Source organism: Emys orbicularis, chromosome 24, assembly GCF_028017835.1.
Source record: "Emys orbicularis isolate rEmyOrb1 chromosome 24, rEmyOrb1.hap1, whole genome shotgun sequence".
NCBI classification, from domain to species: Eukaryota; Metazoa; Chordata; order Testudines; family Emydidae; genus Emys; species Emys orbicularis.
This window is the reverse complement of record NC_088706.1, coordinates 13,392,958-13,415,707: the sequence shown is the minus strand read 5'-3', so window position 1 is coordinate 13,415,707 and position 22,750 is coordinate 13,392,958. Positions and strand designations below refer to the sequence as shown.

Sequence of the window (22,750 nt, the reverse complement as noted above, 5' to 3'; positions counted from 1 at the left end):
CATCTCTGCAGGAGCAACAGGACAGTTGAGACTTTAAACTCCTTTTTGTGCCCCCCAAAACTAATAGCAGCTGGGGGAAGGGTAGTAAACTGGGATACAGTCCCCCCACACTACCCCCAGTATAGCAGCCCCCCTTCCTAGCACATGGCCAAGCTGGCAGTGGCATCACTGGGGTGTATGACTCACAAACTCGTTTCACTTGTGCCGTCAGCCAGAGGCTGGGACTCCAACGGGCAGTCCCACAGCAGGGAAGCGACTGGATGCCACCCAGGATTGGAGCCCCAGCTCAGGCTGCCCGTAGGAGCCCTGGGGCGATGCTGTGGTGAGGTGGCCCTTGCAGCATCACCTGACCGAGGTAAGGTACCTGCTTGACATCAGGGAAGGCGGAGTGGTCCCCTGCTCCTATCACTCGGGCGAAGAGAAAAGGGCTGTGCCTGTCCCTACGCAGAGGCTGGGGGTAGTGGCAGGCTGGGGAGGGCGGTGAGGAGCAGCTATTATCCCGTAGCAGGCTTCGGCCCCCAGCCCAGCAATGGGGATTACAGACCCTGCCAATCTGCGATCCAGCCCCCACGTGGGGATGCAGAGCACGAGGCTGGGGCCTGTGTGCATGCAATAACCAGACGGTGAGTGACTGTGGCGCACAAGACGGGAGAGGAGTGCTCAGCGTAACCCTTTCCAGTCCAGGGGAGATTCCTTCCCACTCCTCCCCTCCTGCAGGGAGCGGCCATGGAGAGCTCATTCCAATCTTACAGTGCCTCTTCCCAATCACCAAGTCCTGCAGGGGGAAGCCCTCCCCCCTCACGCTTCCTGTGGGTTGCAATCTCCCCTCTGCAAGGTCCAAAGCGCTTCCTCCAAGTCTGGCTGGAAAGGGTTAACGCGGGCCGCCTTCAGAACTCCACTTTGCACGCTGGGAAGGTCTCGTCCTGCATGGCCACCGTACTGTTGCTGCCCAGCACCGTGATGCCCAGCTCCTGCTGGCGCTCGTGGGTTTCCTGGTACCATTCATGCATCACCAGCGAATCAAAGGTTGGGATCAGGGTCACCTGAGGAGACCAATTTGATACAGTCACTCAGAGGCAGCAGGGTTTAGTGGGTCTGGCCCTGACGGAGCCAGGGCACCTGGCTTCTATTTCCAGACTCTGCCACTGCCCTGCTGAGGGCATGTCACGTCTCTGCCGGTTTCCCCTCCCACCCTTCGTCCCGTCTATTCCAGACCCCAGCTCTTTGCGGTGCGTCTGTGCAGCGCCCGGCCCACGGGGCTCTGATCTCAACTGGGGAGGGGGCGGTGCTGTGTTACAAACACACTGGTGGGGCAGACGGAGGCCGGAGCGAGGGGAGGTTCTGCCTTCCTCGAAATACGGACACAGCCTCACCACGTGCCAGCTCAGAGCCGCCCTGCCCCCAGCCGCCACCACTTGTGCCAAACAGGGACACTGAGGCACACCAGTGACCATCCCCCAGGTGAGGTCACAGAGTTCGCAGTTCAAAGATCAGGGCCCCTCCTGCCTCAGGAAAACCCAGCCACCCCTGCTCCAAGCCACGGCTACGTGGCCGAGCCCCCACCGAGCTGATAGACACAGCTGTCCCCCAAGGGCCTCTGCGCTGCGGGATTGTCGGGGTAGCTGCTCTGGCAGGGGGCGATTTCCCCCCCCACTCCTCGCCTACAGCTACGCCGGCATAACTCCGCTGTTCGGACCAGGCCAGAGTCCAGCTCCTTGGTGGCCTCTGCCGATTCCCTCCTCCCCCCCGCAACACCCCCGGCTGAGCCGGACGCCCCGAACCATACACACCGGGGACTGCTTGGATCCGGCCAGCAGGGGGAGCAGGTTCTCCTCACAGGACTCTGCAGGGAAGGAGGCCAGCAGCATCCACAGAACTCCTGGCTTCTGCTCCAGGCAGGAGGCAGAAAACCCCCACCACAGCGGAGGGCTCGGGGTTGGAGCATGGGGCAGGGATATGGTTACCTGAGACCCCAGCGCGGCCCCCCCATGCCTGCCTGGCCGTGCGCCATGCTGCCCCCTGCTGTCATCCCGCCGAGCCCCACCTGGACATCGCTCCCCCAGTGATGTTTGCCCGACAGCAGCGCGTCCAGGATGGGTCGCATGACGCCCTCTTTGACATGGTCGTCTCCGCTGATGACGTAGCAGAGGGAGCGGATCCGCCGGAAGAACTCCTCGTCCACCGTCCTGGCGCTCCAGGAGCCGGGGATGTAGGCCAGGTCCAAGTAGATCGGCGGCTCGGGGGGAGAAAGGGCTTTGGAGCCTGAAATTGCAAGACGGGGGGGCCTTTTAGACACAGGGGGCAGGGCCGGGGCTCCAGCAGGGAACGCCAGGCGGCCTGGTACACGAGGGCCCCACTACTGGAGCATGATCAGTGATTTTTGGGAGCCTTGATTTCGGACACCGCAGAAGGGCTCAATTTGTGCCCAGTACTGAGTGCCCGCCCAGGCATCTCCCGTTGGGACACCCAACAATGGCCAGTCACTGGACACCTTCGATACAGAATCCCAGGTTCCCTCTCATACACCTGCTCAGCTGCTGGGGCGCTCCCAGCCCTGTCTCTTTACTGGAGCTTTAACTCGATTTTAAATCCAGCCTCTCGCTCCCTTTGCTATTAGGGACGGTCACTGCATCTGGCTGCGCCCGGGAGGGTCACTGGCTCCCTGGGCTAGGAGGCTGGATCTGCAATACAGCAAGAGGCTCTTCTGGAATCCACACATCCGGGGTCCGAGTCACGTGGGACTCGGGCTCAGCAGCCTTTCAGTTCCTACGCGCTGCAGGATCTCCCAGGATCCAGACCGCCCAGGCAACAGCTGGCCAAGGCCCCCCTCACTGCCAGGCTCACGTGCTTCAACTCAGCCCTGAAGGAGCCAGCATCTGGGGCAGGGCCAGCCCCGTCTCCGTGGTGCACTCCCCTGGAACCAGAGCAGCTCCCACCTGGTACGTGGGATCTCTGGTGGCGCCATGGGCACCAACAGCAACCCAACTCCTTCCACAGGCCAGAGCACCCTGGGCTGCAAGGCCCAATATATCCTCCACCCCCCCAGCCTGGGGCTGGGTTAGCATGGGAGTGACAGGCCCTGCTCCTGGCCTGGGATCAGCTGGACTCTACACCCCATCCCCACTCCCAGTTACCTGCGGGAGATGATCTGCCGGCTCCCGAGAGCAGCCTGGCCCCAGCGCTGCGGCTTGTGAGCGAAGCTCTGGTGTCCCCGCCAGCCCCGAGGCGCGGGCCCTTGGCTAGGGGAAGCGTCCTGGCCTTGTCTGCTGAGCCCGCGGGGCCTCTGGCCTTGCTGCCCAGGGTCGAGTGTTTGGGGGTTTCGGCCTTCTGGGACACGGGGGCCGAGCCCAGGCGGGAGGGAGTCCTCTTCACCTTGCCGGCAGGCTCCTTCTTCCCCGCACGGGCCTGCTCCGTGGGCAGGGCCTCCGGATCCACCATGCAGATGCCAGGCTGGGCAGGGAGGGGGCAGGGGTCTTTCAGGGGGCCTGGAGGAGGGTCTCTGGCCCGGGAAGGGCCCCTGGCCAGGGGCTCCGACTCCTCGTCCGAGTCCAGCCCGCCGTCGGCCGTGATGGAGGGGCAGTCCTCGGTGGCAGGAGGGATGTCCGAGTCGGAGAGCGTGGGGAGGGACTCGCTCCCAGAGGTGGGGGGGGTCTCGGCGCCCGGCAGTGGCTGCAGCCGGCGGCCCTGGCTCCTCTGGCCTCTCCTCTGGGCCAGGGGCTTGGCCAGCTCCTGGGAGAGGTCGCTGTCATTGGACAGGTCCCGGGGGCTGACATTGAGGGAGGGGGGGCGCTCGGACTTGGGGTGCTCAAACTCGCAGGGCGATACCAGGCACAGGTCCACATCGTGGGGGGAGTCGGAGCGACGCCCGTGCCGGCGCAGCCCGTCTGCCCCGTCGCTGTCCAGCCGCTGGGCGTGGTGGCAGGGCCGGAGGGGCAGGGACAGCCCGCCTTTGCCCACCGAGGCGTCTGACTCTGGGGTCAGCCCGCCCCCCTGCGGCCGGTTCAGCTCCTCTTGGGGCGACTCACTCACCGGGGGCAACACCTGCTCGAAGGAGACCGACAGCGACTCGTCCACCTCGGTGGAGTGGGGGGAGCCCACCTCGGCTGGCAGGGAGGGGGTGGTGATGGTGGGCGAGACATCGGGGAGCTCGTCCTTGAAGGGGCTGAGGGACAGGCAGCCCGCCTGCTTCTCCTGGGAGGAGCTGGAGCTGTCGTGGGAGGAACGGCAAGAGTTGAACTGTTTGTTGTCGTTGGGGCCCGACGCCGGCTCCTCTGCCATGACTGCGTCCTCCACCGGGGACTGGTGGAATGGGGTGTGCCCAGCGCTGGCCGGCCCCGAGCTTGAGGGGGACATCATCTCCAGGGTCTTCTCCTCAGAGCTGCCGCATGGGTCCTCGGCACCCTCCTGGCAGTGGTTGAGAAGCCCCGTGGGCGTCAGGTCGAAGTCCACGCTGCGGTCACTCTTGGGGGTCTTGGCGAGGGGAGAAGGGGGCCAGATGGCTTTGAGCGGGCTGGTCTCTAGGTACCGGAACCGCTGGGGGCTGTCCAGCTCCTCCGGGTCGACGCCGTTCTCCTGGCAGTCCGTGGGCCCCAGCCCAGCACAACCAGCTGGGCCCTCAGTGCCAGCGCACTGCCCAGCCTCCCCGTTCTCCAGCGGGGACGGCTCCAGCTCGCTCTCCGCCGTGGTGATCCCCTCGTCTGTCGACTCCTCCTTCCGCCCGGCCTCAGCGCCTGCCCACGCCGCCTCCCGCGTCAGGGCCTCCAGGGACAGCGACTTGGAGCCTTCTGACGCACCAGCCCCAGGGCTCGGGAGCTCCTTGCCGGCTGCACCTGCCTCCTTGGCCGCTTTGGCCTTGGGCTTCTCCGGCTCCTTCTTGAGAGTGGATTTCTTAAGGCTCCCTGTCCTGAGGGCCAGCTTGCGGGGCTCCGGCCCGGGCAGTTTGCGGGCAGGGGGCTTTGCGGCCTTCCCCTCAGCCTTGCTCTCCTTGGCATCCTTCCGCAGCAACTCGGCTTTCCCGTCCCTCTTCACAGCCTTCACCTCCTTCCTGCCATCCGCCTTCCCCTCGGCGCCATCTTCCTTCTTCAGAGGCCTCTTCTCCTCCTTCCTCGCCTCCTGGGGCAGGGGCTCTTTCTTGGGCGGGGCCTTCTCCTTGCTCAGCTTCAGCCTCACATCTGGCTTGAGCTTCTCAGCTGAAGAGTCTGGCTTGGCTCTGGGGTCCTTGGCTCTCTCCTCCTCTGGCCCTGCCTTGGCCACCTCGCCCGGCCCTCTGGCCTTCTCCTTGGGCGCTGGCTTCACCTCCTTCTTCTCGGCCTTGAGGGCTTTCTCCTTGGGAGCCGGGGGCCCGGCCTCCACCAGGCTCAGTCTGGAAGCAGACCGGAGGCTCTCCTTGGACGCCGACTTGAGGCTCTCCTTGCTTTCCGCCCTCTTCGGCGTGAGCGGCTTCTCAGGACGGGGAGCGGCCTGCGCCTTCAAGTCCTTCTCAGTGACCACCGGGCGCTTCAAGAACTCCAGGTGCTTCACCTTCTCCAGCCCCTCCAGGATCCTGCCCTGCGGGGTGCAGCCTGGGAACAGGACCCGGATGATCTTCTCCAAAGGGCTGGCGGGATGCCAGACCAGCAGGGCGCAGACGGAGGTCAGGCACTGCAAGGGCAGCTCCTGCTCGCTGGGGTGGCCGTCGCCGGACCAGTGCTGCAGTAGGTAGTCCAGCTCCTTGCTGCCCCGCACCGGGTTCAGCACGTACATGTCCAGTCTGCCAACGCCCATCTTTTGGAACAGCACCGTGGGCTCCACCTTGGGGCCGCTGTCCCTGCAGAGCAGGTTGGGCCTGACCCCCAGCTTCTCCAGGTAGCGCAGGGTCAGGCTGGCTTCGTCACAGCTCTTCAGCACCCTGGAGTTCCCCTCAATACCCTTCAGCTTCTCGGAGGCATTGAGGAACACGACTCCCAGCTCGGGGGAGATTAGGTTCTTCACCCAGTCCCCGTTGCTCTGGGAACCCTGCGAGGAGGGGTCCTCCTCCAGCTCAGCAACCTTCCTCTGCAGCAGGCTGTTGACCCCCGGCAGGCTGTCCGTGCCGATGTGCGTCACCAAGATGGAGTCGATCCGGTCCAGGTGGCGCACCAGCTTCCAGAAGGAGGATTTGGGGTTGGAGCCCCCGTTCACCAGGACGTTGAACCCGTTGACGGCAAAGAAGGCCGTGTCCCCCCTCCCGCCCGGGAAGACGTAGCAGCAGGGCTTGGAGAGCTTCAGGAAGCCCACCATGGTCGGGGGCTCCAGGAGGTCGAAGGGGGACTGCGGCTCCAGGGACTCCGAGAGGTATTCCACGAACTCCTGCAGCCCCTCCATCTCCGGCAACCCGCAGCCCGGGTTGATCCGCAGCTCGATGAAGTCCTGGAGGTTGTACTGCTCCAGGCTGGAGTCCTGCCACTCCCCGAAGTCAGGGCAGCTGACGGTCAGGCTGGCCTTGGCCGAAGGGTCTGCAGAGCTCAGCATCTCCCCGACCTAGAGAGAGACAAGCCAGGGTCAATGCCAGCACATGGCGGAGTTCAGCGACAGGCTGCTGAGTCGTCCCTTGTCGGCAGGTCATCCCAGGGGCTAGACAGACACTCCACCTCCGACCCTGACTTCGACACGAGTTCCCAGAGGGGCGAGGCCAGTCGGCAGCCACCGGACAGTCCCTCCCCGCCCTCCTTCACCAGTACAGGGAAGGCCCTGGGAGGGCTGCCATCCCATAGCAGGCTCGGCCGTGACACCGCAGCGTCGCTTACCTCAGCATCGTTCCCCCCGTGGTCCGTGCTACCGGATGACTGTGCAGTGGGGAGTGCATCACTGCGAGCCCAGACTGTTCCCTTTGCATCCTGGGAACGTGCCCCATGAACTCCGAGAGCAGCAGCCCACCCACCCCGCACCTGATCCTCCAATTCCCCCCCTGCCCTCCACTTCCTAGCTGAGCAGCCCTGGCTGCTGCTGGGATTCACAGCTCGCTACAGCTGAGCAAGGCCACGTTCGCGCAGAAGCGTGGGCCTGGGACGGGGGAGCAGTTCCAGGGCTGCTGGGGAAGGAAAGCCTTCGCCATGGATGGCAAGGGGACCCGAGCTTGCCAGACTTCCGGCAAGACTGAAACTGCTGCGACACCTGCTAGATGGTGGGGGTGGGGGGTGAAGAGGCCCCATATGGGCAGTTCTGGGGGCAGCAACCCAGCTCCATGGAAAACTGCTCCATCAGAACCACTAGAGAGACGGACTCCGCCAGCCCCACGCCCTTCCCACAGGGCTGGGCTGCTGGTGCCTGGAGCTGCACATTCAGTCAGCTTACGGCCAGCCCAGCTGGGGCTCAGGATCCAAAGGGCTAGTGAGAAAAAAGTGACCCGGGTCCAGAGGGGCCCACCCTGGAGTCACCTTCACTGCCAGCCGCCGTGTCAAGGTTCTGCAGCGTTTCCTCCAGCAGCCAGAGGTGAATATGCACAGGAGCCCTGAGCTGGGAGAGACACGCGTCTGTCTCCGAATTAGACAGTAACGGGATCACAGAGGCCTCTCCCCCAGGCCTGCTGAGAGCCAGAGCTGCCTGAAGGAAGGCGTTTCCTGGCCCGGGGCTGACGGCCACGAGGGTTAGCCGCCAAGGGGCGGATCACGGGCACTGTGCCAGGACACACCTCTTTGTCCGTGAAGATCTGGATGAAGTCCCGCAGAGAGAAGCAGCCCGTCTGCAGCATCAGCTCCCCGGTCTCCTCCACGCAGGGCCCAGCGAACACCAGCAGCTTGTGCTGGGACACGTCCGTGATCAGGTTCCGCAGCTGGGGACGGAGAATGGTTGAGTTCAGGTGTCCCCACCCACCCCCAGCCCCCTCGGGCCCGCCATCCAGGCCTACACCAGCTTGAGGGGGATCTTTGCTGCCATACAATGGAGCCGAGACCAAGCGCTGGGGGCTGGGGACCTGGACTGCAGGCTGCTCCGAGTGGGGCGCTCGGGCTGGGGAGACAGCAGGGTGCCTGGCCTGACAGGGGGAGGATGACAGAACACGAGAAGATTACGGAGGGGAATGCAACCCCCCCACTCCATCCCCGCATGGTGCTCTTGCACCTCCTTGCCCCCCCCACATGGTAAGGGCCCCATTGGACCCCAGTTCCCTCCCCACCTGCTCACCTCATCGCACAGGGACTTATCCGAAGGGTTGAGCAGCACCAGTGTCTCCAGGACATCCCCCCGGTGGTGGAGGGTCCGCTGACCTGCCCGGGAACAAGAGGCCTTGGTGTTAAGAGCCCAGCTCCCCCCAGTCACGCCCAGGTTTTGCCCCCCCCCCCCCCCAGGGAAGGGCCAGGCTGGCCCGAGAGCTGCACAGAGGATGGCTGCCCAGGGCACAGGCCAGGCAGCAAGGAGCCTCCAGAGGGGAGCTCAGCAGGTGGGGAGACTGGCAGCATGCCATGCAGCACTCAGCTGGCCCGGTCTGCCCCAACGTACGCAACCCGGCCCGGAGCAGGGAACTCCAGGCAGCTCCCGGCTGACCCAAGCGGCCGTTCAGAGCGTGCACGGTTCGCCTGCCTTCTGCACCACTGCCCCCCAGCACCTCTGGGACCCCGGGCACGGAGAGCACAGCTGGGTGGGGTTTCAGGGAGATGCCTGTGCCGGACAGTAGCCAAGGCTGGCTAAGGAGACACCTGTCAGGCAGTGCAATGCAGAGACGGCTGCCAGGCAGGACGCAGGGAGGGGCAGAGGAAGGCTGGTCTTGGGGCTGGGTCCCTGGCTCTGCCACAGGCTCCGAGTAGCCTGCAGCAAGGTGCTGAGTCTGTGCCTCAGTTTCTCCACCTGGGAAGTGGGGCGATCCAAGTCAGCCCCTGGATGGGTGAACGTGAGAGAATGGGGTACCCGTAACTCCTGATGGAACACCCCACAATCCCAGCTAAAGCTAGAGGTGCCGGACGGGATCGACGCACCGGCAGCTACCGCAGAACCCAGGTACAACGGGGAGTTTGCCCGGCACGAGCTCCAGCCATCCCCAGGCAAGACCAGTCGTGCCGGCAGCAGGCAGCCTGCTCAGGCAGGGGACACAGGCCCATACGCAGACCCCGCTGCCCCCTTCCCAGCCTCCCCACCCCTTTCAGCCAGGCTGAGGCAGGAGTGCCAGGCCAGGCTCACAGCCGCTGCAGGACCCTGCTGGCCGGGAAGCGGAGCCGTGAGCCCGGATACCACAGAGGCCAGCAGATCTGCTGAGTCGACGGACGAGACGCCCCCCCCCGCCCTTCCACTGCCGGAGAAGGAAGGAAGCAGAGGGGCTGACTCAGCTCACGAGGGGACACCCCCCCCCCCCCCGTGTTCTGCCCCCAGAGCCAGACAAGGATTGTTTTTAAGCTACGAACACAACTTTCGACCCCACCGTACGACAGGCCCAGCCCGGCCCAGAAGAGCTGGACGACTTGGCCCAGCCAGTCTAGTACAGGGTTGGGAACAGACGCTTGGAGCCCTCTCCCTAGGCACGCCGGAGCTGTTCTCCCCTCTGCGAGGAAGGTCACGGGCCAGCCGAGACCCAGGCCCACACAGGGCTGGCCCCGTGCAGCCCCAGCTGGAGGGCAGCGTCACGGCCGCTGGCGTTTCCTGCTCTGCGCCCGGACGAGGCAGCCCCAGCTCAGGAAGGCCAAGGGGACTGAAGCTGCTTTCCTGAGGCCGTCAGCTCGACCCCACCTCCTCCCTGCAGGCGTGGGGGGGAGGGCAGACTCCACCTTTATTTGCTGGGGGTGGTCCAAGGCACTGAGCCCCTCCCAGCCAGCAGCTGCATGGGTCTCAGCTCACTCCACCTCCCAACCGGAGCTTGTGCCGCAGCGTTCCCAGGCGGGGAGCTCTCTGGCAGGGCCCAGCTACCCTGCCCCCCCATCATGGGCATTGCAGGACAACCATTGGGCCATGCTGCGGCCAGGGGCCCTGTCTACTCTCAGCCCCAGACCACGCTGCAGCCTGCCTTCTAGTCTGCGGCGCCGGAGCTCGGACCGTGCGTCCCTGGGGAGCCGGTGCCTTTTGCTGGAGCAGGCAAGCTCCCAAGAGCAGTCCCACAAGCCCAATACCCCCCCCCCCGGGCATGCAGTCAGGCACCATGCAGATGGCATCTAATGCCGACAGCTGCGCTGCCCATCGCTAGAGGGCAGCAAAGGGGCAGAGAAACGAGGCTGAGTGTGGAGGAAAGGAACAGAGACTTTCCCACTGCTCTATGAGCGGGCAGCCCAGCCCCCTAGTGAACCGGGGGGAGGAGGCTCAACGGGGGGCCCCAGGCACGTCTCCTACGTTAGTGCCCCAGGAAGGGAACCGGATTGGCTTTAACGCCAGGTGCGCAACCAGCTCCCCGCGTACACCCAGAGCACGGAGGAAAGCGGCTCCACTGAGCGGCTAACAATCTGCTCCGCACGCCCCAGCTCACGGGGCTCCAGGCCCACGAAGGCCAATTTACGGTCTGGGGGGCAGGAAGAACAGAGGGACAATTAGGCCACAGGGCACTGACGCCGGGGAGCCCAGCTGTTTACTGCAGCTCAGACCCAGGAATGAAGAATTCGCGAGCCTGCCAAGCCTGGGCCCATTGGTGGCTAAATTCCCTCTCCGTGAGCTAGCTGGCTGCTGGGCTGAGTGCCTTGGGGTCTGGAGGCCTGTACCCCACAGAACGGGGGAGCTGGATCGCTAAGGGCTGGCCTGGGACTCTGAAACCCACGTTCAATTCCCTGCTCTGCCAGAGACTGACCGTGGGCAAGTCACTGCCTCGCTTTCCCCATCTGTACAACGGGTGTGCACGATTTCCCTGCCTCCCAAGGGTGGGGGATGGGCTGCGGGGCTCAGACACTAGGACGCTGGACCGACTGAAGCCAGTCCAAGCTCCCAGGGCCAACGCAGCTGTATTGGCGTTTCACACCCCTGAGGCTATTCCCATACAGGAACGGGATTAAGCCTTCCGGGGATGTGGCACCTTTACACCACCGTCCAGGTGTACTGGGGCCACTAGCCATTTAGAGACATCCCACCCCAACCCACAGTTAAATCAAAACAAAAAACTGCTCAGTCCAGGCCTAAGAAGCTGAGCCGGGCTGGAAGCTGCAGGCCCCCGGAGCAGCCCATGGTTCCTTCCACCCTTGGCCTCCCCCAGAGCAAAGCCTGATCGAGCACGTGGACCAGGAACGGGACACCCCTCGCCACACCCATGTCACAAGGCCACTGAGCAGCTGCTGGCGAGCAGCGATTCAGTTACTGCTGGCCAGGGCCGCCTTTGAACCAGCAGCCTGGGGGTCAGAGGCTCCCTATCTGGTTACCAAGCCCCTGAGCCATCCAGCCCCATGCACAGAAGGGGCCTCTGTGAGCGCAGCTGCCCTAGTTTCCAGAGAGCTCGTTTAGAAGAGTGAACAAACGAACCCAAAGGAAAGTAGCCGGAGAGGCTGGTCTGGCCGGACTGGAGGAGCCAGCCGGAGACGCCTGGCTGGGAGGGAGAGCACCGTGACCGCAGAGCTGGCTGCAGGGAGCCCATTTCACAGCCAGGGAAGGCGAAGGCAACTCGAGCCGTGACAGAAGCATCAGAAGGGATTTTAACCTCATGGCTTTGGGGCTTAAGCCAGACCATTAGATCCCCGAGCAAGCCAGACACAGGCAGATGTGGGACACCAGCCCAGGAGGGTATTTCTTCCACCTTCCTCCAACGCATCCAGGGCCAGCCGCTGCCAGAGACGGGCCCAAGGAAGGGCTCTCCGTCCAGGAGCCTGCTACCTTAGACACAGGGCAGCCTGAGCTGGTCGGGAACGAAGGCGTTTCTACTCTCCGATGGCCGGTCACTTCTGGAGAGAGGCCCGTAAAACCCTCAGCACTCGAGTTCCGGCAAGGAGACCCTGCCCTGGGCTGTAGGCTGCCGGGACCCCTGTGCGCGGCTGGCTCAGCCCCAGCCCCTCGGACGGGATCAGCTGCTCTTCCCGGACCGACGCCGCACAGCGCTAGCCCACGAGCCACCTCTCCCTGCGCCGAGGTCACGAGACGGACAATAGTGCTGATGAACTGCACGTGAGCAGCTGAAATCTGAGCTACCCTGGTCTTCGGAGCTCTCCCTGGGCTCCACACAGGGCACACGGCCGTGCACTCTCTCTGGCGCCCCATTGGTATCCGAGGCTGGGGGAGGGTTTTACCCATAGCAGCAGCACTAGCTGGTGCCGACAGCGTTTGAACCCAGCCCAACCGGTGCCTCTGCTGTACCCGTGCCAGAGGAGAGGGCTGCTACCAGCACAGGGGCCTCTCTAAGCCCCTCGGGGAAAGGGGCTCTGCTCTGTCTGTACAGCGCCTAGCACCCCCAGACAGCCAAGCTTCTCCCCACTCTGGAGCACAAGGCCTGGCTTCCCCTCCGCCAGCCTCCGGGCGTTACACGAGGAAGCGCAGCCAGGCCAACGTCCTGCTCCACCCATCGGGGTCCCCGAGCTCTTCAGCACCCCTGGAAAGGGGATGGTCTGCAGGAGCCAGCTACGCCTGACAAGCAACAGAGAGCTCAGACCCTCATGCAAGGAGCCCCCTGCTCTGAAGCCTTAGAGAAGGGGGTGGGGGGGCCATACCAAAGTGGGTTAACCCCACACAGTGGAGCAGCAGAGACACCCCCCCCCCCCCCCATCACCACTTGTGTCTAGGCACAGATGTGGTGAACCAGCAGTTCCCCCCACCACAAGATGAGCCGAGGAGTATCTGGCTACAGCATGGTTTTGACTTGGAGTCAAGATGTCCCACTCCGAGCGAGTTAGACAGAACAAGCCCGTCCCTCGGTCTGGGAGGGCCGGCCCGAGTCTAAACACTGCAGCTGGAGGTGGTGGGGCAATGCAGCCAGGAGCCAGCCTGGGCGTGACGAGGCCTCACGGGAAGGCGCATGGAGAGGGCCGCCGGCCCGGGAACTCCTCTGCGAGCCGCTCCCCAGGAAGAATCAGCGCGTTTGTCTGCTTGGAGGGGCCGGGACAGAGGCATCAGCTGAGGGAGAGCGCAAGCAACTCGGCACAAAAGCAGCTTTGTAGCCCCGGCTAAATGTTTGCCCAACCCAGCAAAACTCCATCAGGAGAGGGCAAGGTCCGGGTCTGCAGCCGACCGGCAGCCCCCGGAGCGACCCCTCCGCACACAGCAGGAAGGACGGCGCTGCCTCCCTATCTATTTCCAACTCACTGGGCGGCCTGGCTTCCCCCTGCAGTGTGGGCTGAGATACGGATTGCAACACGAATTAAACACTGCTAAGAGCCAGGAGGGGTGTGCGTGGAGGGGGTCACGCGAGGTTTCTGCCGATGCAGAGCAGAACACGAGCTCCCAGACGCTGCTTCTGCCGCTGGATGTGTCAGGGCGCACGTTGCCATCTGCTCCTGGTGGGCGTAGCCAGCGCTTTGTCAAGGGCAGACAGCATGGATCTGAGTGGCATACAACCCCCCCCAAAACCTGAGCAAAGGGGACTAGTCCTATGCACCCCCAGCCTCACAGGGAGCAGTCAGGAGGGGGGGATGCTCAGATACTGCAGTACTGGGGGGCACTGGAGTACCCCAGACAGGTTATTCCCAATGCTGCTTCCACAGCAGGGGGGCTGTTTGTGAAACCTCCTCCCCCCCCGCCCACAGCAGGGCCAGCTCGGAGCCGAGCTGCTGCCTCACTCCAGCAACGTTCAGACAGTCAGTTGGACTTGCAATAGATTCCCCCCAGAGCAGGGCGAGTTCTGGGCCAAGCAGCCTGGAGAGCTCCTTTAAATACTCCGGGGTGAGCCCGGGGTGTCCCAGAGTGCGGGGACAGGACAGTCCCTGGGAATTCTGGACCTGAAAGCAGCATCGGGCAGGCAGGGAGCCATCTCCAGCGAGGTGCCAAGCCCACAACAGCAGAGGGCTAGGGGATGCACCGCTGGGCAGGTGGAGACGGGAGAGGCCTGGCAGATGGCCCTTACCTTTCACGATGCTGGAGAAGGTGGCCGAGTGCCGGGACACAAACAGCTTCAGCTGCTCGTCCAGGTTGCAGGAGGTGAGGTCGATGTCCCAGCAGCGGATCCCTGGGGAGAGAACAATCAGCACCCACAGCTCTCAAAGGGGTGCAGAGCCCACCCTGCCCTGCCCCTGCCAGGAGAGGCACCAGGACCACAGAGACCAGCCACTGCAGGGATTCCCAGGGCTGATCTTGGCGGGGATGCCAGCCTCCCTCCCCCGGCTGGGCAAGTAACTTCATCCTCAGTGGCTTCTGCCTCCCTCTGGCTGCCTTGGCACAGGGGTGAGCAATCGGTCTGCTCCGAGGGCTTCACCCCTGGGGAATGCAAGCACCAGGGACCCTGCGCGAACCTGGCTCCAGGGGAGAGGGAGCGGACGTGCCTGGCTGGCAGGGCAGATTCCTCTCCAGCAGCACGGACAGCGAAGCCCCCGGAGCAGTCCCCTCGAGGGCCCCCTTTGCCCAGGCGGCTGCAAGGCCAGGACCAGCCAGGGAAGGGGAACCGGGACCAGCAGAACCGCCCCAGGTGAGGAATACGCTGGGAGGGGATGGGGCAGCAGGGAGCCACCTAGTGGGGGGGGTCTGCGCTCCTGCATGTGGGGAGAGGATCAGTTACCAGCCAGGTAAGTCGGGGGACCCAAGCTCCCGTCCCAGGCTCTTTAATCCCTGGCACGGCACGGCCTTGCGGAACAATCCTCGTCAGGCAGAAAGGGCTGAAGAGCAGCTGCAGGCCCTTGCGACAGCCTCCGCCAGCAGCGCACGCTGCACCCAGCCCCGGCCGGAGAGAAGCCTGCCGCCTCACAGGGCTCTTCGCGCCCCGCGCCAGCTAGCAGCCCGAGCAGCAGGGATGGGAGCTCACCCAGGGGTCGCTGCCCCTCATTGCAAGTAACAGGGAATGCACAAAATGGACCGTAGGGAGGAGCACGTGACCCTGCACCGTAAGCCCTCAGGGTCACGCGAGCCGCTCACAGCCAAGGCTCGGGGACAGACCGGAGGCCCAGGTTACAGCGCATGCAATAGAACGACCCCGCCGTGCACACAGAGACACCCCCCCACCACCACCGCCGCACGGGGAGAGGAAGGGGTAATGCAGACGCACGCTGGGCAATACGACGCAGTTGCCATCACTTCTGCAAGCGAGGAGGGCAGGGGGGATAAAGTGACTAGAAGCTACAGCTCCCGTGCTAGGCCTGCCCCCCAGGGCTGAACAGAGGGAGTGGCACTAAAGGCTCGTGCTGAACCTCCCCCCAGCCTCCCCCCTGTCCTCATTCCCACGTGCAAGCGCAAGCCTTCCCAGGCAGGGCCCACGCCTCTTCTGGCTAGTACCCAGCCCTGCAAGCGCGGCCTATAAACACGAGCAGCTTCTAGGAGACAAGAGATTTCCTTCAATAAAATGCAGCGTGATCCGGGCGCCCTGACAGCTCCGCGCCGCTGCCCCAGCCCAGGGCACAAGCTGCTGCCACTGGCCCCCCAATTGCTGAAGACCGGCAAGTTCCTCAGCCTTCCTCCCGCCTGGCAGGGCGTGTCCTGGGACAGACACAAGGACGTCTGAGGGACTACGAACGGCCATGGGGGAGAAAAGGGCTTCCGGCTGCGGCAACAACAGGCTGTTTCCCTCTGCTACTTGGCCAGGGAAAGGGAAAGGGCAAGCGCCCGCGGACACCCGCAGGGGCCGGGCTAGCGAGAGACAGGGCAGCGAGAGCCGCTCCCAGCCTCACGAGGGGAGGTCAGCGCAGCGCCAAGGGAGCAGGAGCTCCCCGTGCCGATTGAGGGAGCGTGGAGTCGAGTGCTGCCCTGAACCCTCGCCAGAGAGAGAAGGGGCCAACGTCCAGCAACGGGCAACCCAGTGAGCCTGGCCTTTAGCAGCCTTGCTCCAACGCTGTCCTGGTTTAACGGGCCTGCGATGAGGGAGGGAGGGGAAGGAAACGGGGTTGAGGGACAGTATCTCTGCAGAACCTGTCTGGCAGAAAAGAGGTAGTGAACAAAGGCACTTCTAGCCTTCCCTCCCGCCCACCACGGCCACAAGACTCCAGGGCTGGCTGGCACAAGACACAGCCTCTTCCATGTCTGCACTGACCTCCCCTCTAGTCCAGCCCAGGGCGCCTCTCGCCCCCTAACCTGCAGCTGCCCCCGGGCCAGATTCCCAAACCAACTCTTCCTCGCAACCCAGAACTAGAGACGCGAGTGGCAAGGGTGGCCCAGACGCCAGGCAGCCCGACCAACCAGCTCCAGCGGCGTTCCAGGCTTCGAGTCACTTTCGCAGCCTTCTTCCAAATGGATGGTCCCTCGGTTTCCTTCCTGGGGGTCACAGGTTCAAACCCCGGCCCAGATGAGCAGAGGCTCGATCGTTACCACACGCTGTTTGGTGGCCCCCGTGGGAGGGGTTCAGGTGCTCACAGGCAAGCTCCCCGGGGACAGCTGTTCACATCACAGCGCCCTTGGCCCGTTCAGTCCTTGGCCTCTGCCACCAAGCAGGAGCCCCCCCTTGCTGAGCAGGGCTAAGGGGTGCTGCCAGGGCAGTATCATGGAATAGAATCTCAGGGTTGGAAGGGACCTCAGGAGGTATCTAGTCCAACCCCCTGCTCAAAGCAGGACCAATCCCCAGACAGATTTTTACCCCAGTTCCCTAAATGGCCCCCTCAAGGATTGAACTCACAACCCTGGGTTTAGCAGGCCAATGCTCAAACCAGTATAGGGAAGCTAGCACTGACCAGCTGCGGCTAAGTACAGCTCAGTGACGATGGGTGTCACTTCACCTGCATTTCGAGTCACTGACTAGTCCCTGCTCACATGCACTGACTGGGTTAACCCGGGTCTCTTGCAACAAATTCAAGTCACATCCTGCTGCAAAGCAGGGTCACTCTGCACTGGCTCTAGAAGTTTGCAGTGGCTCCCACACCTCCTTCGAGCAGAGTCTGCAGGCCAGGCCAGGCCCCATCCAGCTGGGCTCTGCGCGGTTCCTCACCTCAGCACTTACCAACCCAGCCAACCTGCCATCTCTCTTCTCCCCCAGCTCCGTACTGCTCGGAGACTTACTGGAACTGCTCTGATCTCCTGCACAAGGCAGCAGAGCCAGGCTGCCTCATTCAGCACCTGCGATTGAAGAGGCCCCTCGGGGGCACAATACCAGGACTGCCCTGCCTTTCCCAATGAGCGCTTACGCTGCCAAGACCTGCACAAGCCGGGGATGAGCCAGCTGCATTGCGTTCTGCCGCCTCGGCCGCAGAGCGCCAGCGGAATTCCAAGCGGAGAGTTTGCTAGGACAGCGTCCGGCCCAAAACTCTCAGCAGCAAAACACTCTCCCCACTGCTATGTCAACTCAGCCGACATGCTAGGAAACCCCCCGACAGACTGTAGCCCAACGTGGCAGGAACCGTCGCCACCTCGGCTGTACACAACACTTGACTACGATCCCTTTGTGGCTCGCTTCCTGTTTGGTGTCAGGAGAGAGGCCAGCATGACAGGGCAGTGTGTCAGCCGGAGGCTGAGCTCATCATGGGGCCCTGGAAAACGGAAAGGAACATCCACAGCAAGCCAGATAAGAACAGAGCCAGCACGAATCGGGTCACCCAGGCTTTTAAGTACCTTAAGAGGCTTCCCCCTAAGTTTGCATTAGAGCTACTGGCTGCGGGCCGGGTGACTGCCCAGCAGGCCAAGAGAAGGACAGCTGGACCGCCGGCACAGGACGCGATGCTAGCCAGGAGTGGTATCAGTGCGCTGGCAACAGAGACAAGATCAGGAGCCTGCCCCTAACCCTGTCCCTGCTACTTTTGTCCACGGAACTGAGTCTCGAGGCTTGTAAATAGGGTCGATGATTTCATAGGAGACTATTACACTGAAGGGAAACCGAGGCACAGATGTGCAGTGACATGCACTTGGGATGTGACGGTCAGTTCCTGGCAAAGCCAGCAATACAGCCCAGGGGCCCCGAATCCCAGACCCATGCTCTAAGCAGACTCCCCCACCCCTCTAGTGTGGGAACAGAACCCGCTGGGAGGATTTTGCTGAGTGAGGACAGGTCTGGCTGGAGGGGGATCTGCCAGACTGGGTCAGACCAAAGGTCCATCTAGCCCAGTATCCTGTCTGCCGACAGTGGCCAATGCCAGGTGTCCCAGAGGGAATAAACAGAACAGGGAATCATCAAGTGATCCATCCTGTCGCCCATTCCCAGCTTCTGGCAAACGGAGGCTAGAGACACCGTCCCTGCCCAGCCTGGCTAATAGCCATTGATGGACATATCCTCCATGAACTTATCTAGTGCTTTTGGAACCCTGTTGGTCCCGCTCGGGCAGGAGACAGGACACCAGCAGGGGAAGAGTCCAGGGCAATTCGGACAGTTCTGAGGTGTGGATCAGACGCAGGGTGATCAGGGCCCCCGGGGCAGCGTGGTGGGGAGACTAGGTCCCAGTATGCTCGCCCCGAAGACAAAGGGGGACCGGATAACATCTCTGGAGACGGCTAAGGGCTGTTATAAAGAGGATGGTGATCAACTGTGCACCATGTCCACTGAAGGTAGGATGGGAGGTAATGAGCTTAATCTGCAGCAAGGGAGATTTAGGTTAGATATTGGGAAAAACTCTAAGTAAAGGATAATTAAGCTCCGGAATAGGCTTAATTAGGCGCACAGAGTCAGAGCATCTATGGTATTTGCTGCATTTCCTAGACACCGGGACCCGGTGACACATGCTGACGCCTCAGCTGACCCCCCGCCCCTGGCTGAGTAACATCCTTCTCCAATTCGGGTTTGAAAACGAAAGGTCAGAAGGGGTCACAGCCCAACTCCCTCCAGTCACTGGCTCCAGAACACTCCCGATGAGTCAGCTCGAAGACAACAGGATCAGATGCCCCTGCTACCCACAGACAGCTTTATCCCAGGGCTTCCGAACTCCTGACGCTCGCCGAGCGGCTCCTCGGGGAAAGGAAGCCATCCGCGTTCCCCCTCGCACAGCTTCCCCTGCGAGTTCGATGAACCTTGGTTTATAGCTGCACACTCCCTGTCCCAGACGGCTGGTGGAAATCTTCACAATGACACTTCTGCCCCCTTCCTTACAGCTTTAACTGTCGACGGCCTCGGAGTCAGCCCCCGGCGAAATGAACACTCCCCAGCTACTGCTTCACGTTCTCCCCAAGCTCCGATACACTTCACATGCTGATGGTTTCTTTGCAGCCGTAACGGCCCGAGGTTCAGTCTCCGCTCTCGTGTGAGAAGCCTGTCCATGTGCCCCCACTCGTCCTTCGCAGCTTCCCACACATCTGGGCAGCCACCTCCTAGGGAGAACAGAGCCACTCTGCAGGCCTGGCTGGGACATGCCTGCCTCATACGGGATGTTAACGGAGGGGGGTCAGGAGCGTCTTTAAAGGCAGCACCAAAGACGTGCCTTCAGGTTCCAAACACGTTACAGGTTCCTTGATGTTCACCACTTAAGACAGGTGCACGCTTGCTTCCCCTGGAGGCACGCACCTTGCGGGAGTGACTCAGCCGCGCCAGGCTCAGCCAGACAAAAGAGCGTTCCCTCCAGCTACGGGAGCGCAGCCACCTTCTCGAGCTGCTCTTCAAGAGGCAGCACATACAGCCATCAGCTGCATTAGAAGCGCTGTTCCGAAAGCGAACGACAGCCGCTGCGTCTCTCTGCTTTCTGCCTCCCCAGTTACCATACGCCCTTATACAGCAGCCATCTGTTCATTCCTGTCCCACGCTGGCCAGTCACACTAGCCAACCGGGCTCCTCTCCCCACTCCAGGAGAGTGGGTTTGCTCCCCGAGGCCACTAATGCGTCAGGAATCCTAACGCCAGCTCATCAACAAACCCCAGGCCACAGTACAGCCACTGTGTGGGGATTACAGAGACGCAGCCTGTTTCACTCCCGTCACGTCTAGTGATTTACAAACCAGCTTAGCAGGCCGGCCTCATGCCCATCATAGGGAACGAATCCATCGGTATTTTTCCTCCACCATCCCCCAGTCTGTGGAACGGTTAACGATCTTCCAACCAAAGGGAGATGGTGCAAGATTAGGGTATTAGAAGCGATGGGGGGGGGAGAAAATGCAGAGTTGCACAAACCTTGCTCAACGTAACAGTTTTAGCCTTCTCAGACGGCTTACTCAGTTCACGCATGGTGGATGAATGTTTTTTTTAAAGATCACTTCCAAATTTGTGCCCCTTCCAGGCCGTGAAAGCACCTCCGGCAGAAGGAGACACTAGCTCAGTGCTCACAGCACCTCTAGCCCCCAGCATTAATACAGTGTATGCCAGTGCCAGGCTAAGAACACGGAACCCCCGCAGCCAGCCAACGTTCAGACATCCCGCTCCAGGCGACAGTTTCAATCACTGGCTCGGGAACAGTAAATGCAGATCCACAGCAAGTCCTTGGAGGAAGCTCTGAAGCAGGGTTCATTACAACTCAGCCCGTCCTAGTTTCAGCTAGCAGTTTCCTCAAACCACGCTGACCCACTAAGCCCAGACACACCCTGACAGACCAGCGCTCCAGAGCACTTCCCGATGCCAGACAAGCTTCTCCAGGCAGACGGCTCTCCCGAGGCCCAGCACGGCCAGCTGCCCCATCCATCATGTCGGATGCTCCCCCGCCCCGCTCTAATTTCTTGAGTTGCAAACAGGTCCCAGCCCATCCCAGCGTTAACAAAGCAACCCCCAACCTTTGTCTGCTGCTGCTACGCTCCGCACCGTGGGCCTCCATGCACAGGGTGCCCAGGTGCAACCAGAAGTCGAGAGGGGGAAATGGGATGGAATGACACCTAGGCAAAGGGAGCACTAAGCAATACAGGAGTCCAGGATTCACGCAGCTGGGGACAGCCCTGCTGTCACCCCCACCCCTGTTAAAAGCACCATAAACTGCCCCCCCCCATAGAAGAGACTCCCTTTAAACATAAGCAATAATTGGGGGGAGGGCTGCACTAGACCACCACAACTGGACTTTGCATACCCTTCCCCCACCTAGTCTGAAGTATCAACGCCTCCCACAGGCGCCTGCACAGGGGAGCCCCGGGAAAGCCGGGGGGGGGGGGGGAAGAGAGAGATGCCCCGGACACAGGAGCTGCATGCACCGGTGCACTGGGTGCAAGCAGGGCGATGAATGGGGCCCGCAGCGCCTCGGCCCGTGCTGCCTGGGGCTGCAGCGGCACTCGGCCGAGGGGTGCACGGCGCTGCACGGGCCCGGCGGGGAGGGCCCTGCTCACCTCTCTCCAGCGCGGCCAGCACGGCGCCCAGCAGGCCGGGCCGGTGGCAGCCGCCGCCCACGATCACCAGCAGCGAGTAGCGGCGGGGCCCGGCGGGCTCGCGGGGCGGCGGCGCCTCCCCCCGGCTCGCGCGCTCGGCGGCTCCCGCCGCCGCCATCTTCCGGCTCGGGCTCCAGCACGACGTGCGGTGGCTGGCCCCGCCCCTCCCCGCTTTTACGTCACCGCGGCGAAAACCCCGCCCCGCTGATGTCATCGCCGGCCAATCAGGGGACACGAAGGGGAGCCCGGCTAGGCGGGGCTCTTAAAGGGGCCGGCCACTAGGAGGGGACAATGGGGGTGGGGGGTGTCAGAGGGGAAAGCCCAGGGACCAGAGGGGATGGGGATGGGGGCAGCATAGATTGGGGGCTGGGGGGCTTCAGGGCGGGGGGCATCAGGGGGGCATTGGGATGGGGTATGGGAGGCATCAGGACTTATGGAGACTGGGGGGCATCGGGGCTGGGAGATCAGGGGGCATTGGCGCTAGGGGGCATCAGGGCTTGGGGGACCTGGGGGGTATGGGGGGCATCAGGACTTATGGAGACTGGGGGGCATTTGGGACTGGGGGGCATCAGGGCTGGAGTTTGGGGACTATCAGGGCTGGGAACTGGGGAGGAAGCGGGGCTGCTCCTGCAGTGTTGCCATAAAAAGCACTTAAGTCTAGGTGCCAAGTACACCGTTATAGAAGTACATCGGAGTACAAGTACGTTGTGGAGAGAGTACTTATGTATTTAAAAGTACATGTGCAAGTGTTTTCAACTCCCGTATTCCCTGCGATTGTCTGGTCAATATATGGACAATTACGTAAATAATAAAAGCACATAGTGGAAGAGAAAGAAAAAGAGCAACAATGACTTTTTATTCATCTACACAAGGCAGCATGGAATAACAATGAACAAATCTCTTAGCAATGTAAATAAATGTATACATTTCCTTTCCATTGTATATAGCTGTATACCTTTGAATACTGCAGCTTGAGGTTGTCACAACAATCCAGATCTTGTAAAAAAAAAACCCAGTTCCTTTGCATTTTTTCTCTAATCCTGATTCTGCAGCCAACGCAACTTAAAAAAAATGACTGGGATACAGAAGCAGCAGCAAATGACTTTGTACTTCTGTTACTTGCAGCTGTATCACAGATCAAAATATTCCGAAAATGTTTTCTAAGTCCCGCCTTCACATTTTCTACCAAGCAAGAAAAAGCCCTCGCAGCCAGAACTCAGGGCCTGAAGCTCCCAAGCCAGGTTCTAGGGACCAAACAGAATATGGGATAGTGGAGAGACAGGTGATCGTTTCAAAAAACTATTTTGAAAAGGTACTCCTAGATCAAAGAAAATTATCCTTTAAGTACTTTTAGAATGTATTGAAATACAAGCACGAAGTACAGAATATGTCAAGTACTTAAGTACAAGCATGCGGAGTACTTTAAATACTTAAGTATGTACTTAATACAAGTGTACTTACATACAGGTGAACACACGGTAGGGAGCAGTGAGGGCATCAGAGCAGGATGCTGGGGGGGGCATCATGGCAGGGACATTTGCAAAGAGCAGTACTCCCCACTGTGTCTATCCCCAATGACCTCTGAC

General features: G+C 61.9%; 1 protein-coding gene across 1 annotated transcript; it reads right to left on the bottom strand.

Annotated features, from left to right (window-relative positions):
* Positions 1-887: 887 nt before the first annotated feature.
* MAP1S (microtubule associated protein 1S) lies at positions 888-21,282 on the bottom strand. Its single transcript, XM_065422354.1, has 7 exons — positions 21,126-21,282; positions 13,901-14,002; positions 8,140-8,222; positions 7,649-7,789; positions 3,135-6,498; positions 2,045-2,262; positions 888-1,043 (listed from the first exon to the last, which is right to left on the bottom strand). Exons 1-7 carry the CDS (start codon positions 21,280-21,282, stop codon positions 888-890), a joined length of 4,221 nt encoding a protein of 1,406 aa, XP_065278426.1.
* Positions 21,283-22,750: the final 1,468 nt, after the last annotated feature.

Excerpts from the sequence above, each read along its gene's own strand:
- MAP1S (XM_065422354.1), bottom strand. The coding sequence starts at position 21,282 with ATGGCGGCGGCGGGAGCCGCCGAGCGCGCGAGCCGGGGGGAGGCGCCG. Across the intron at positions 6,499-7,648 it reads AGATCTTCACGGACAAAGAG|GTCGGGGAGATGCTGAGCTC; the intron begins GTGTGTCCTGGC and ends GTCTCTCTCTAG. Across the intron at positions 2,263-3,134 it reads CGGCAGATCATCTCCCGCAG|GCTCCAAAGCCCTTTCTCCC; the intron begins GTAACTGGGAGT and ends TTGCAATTTCAG.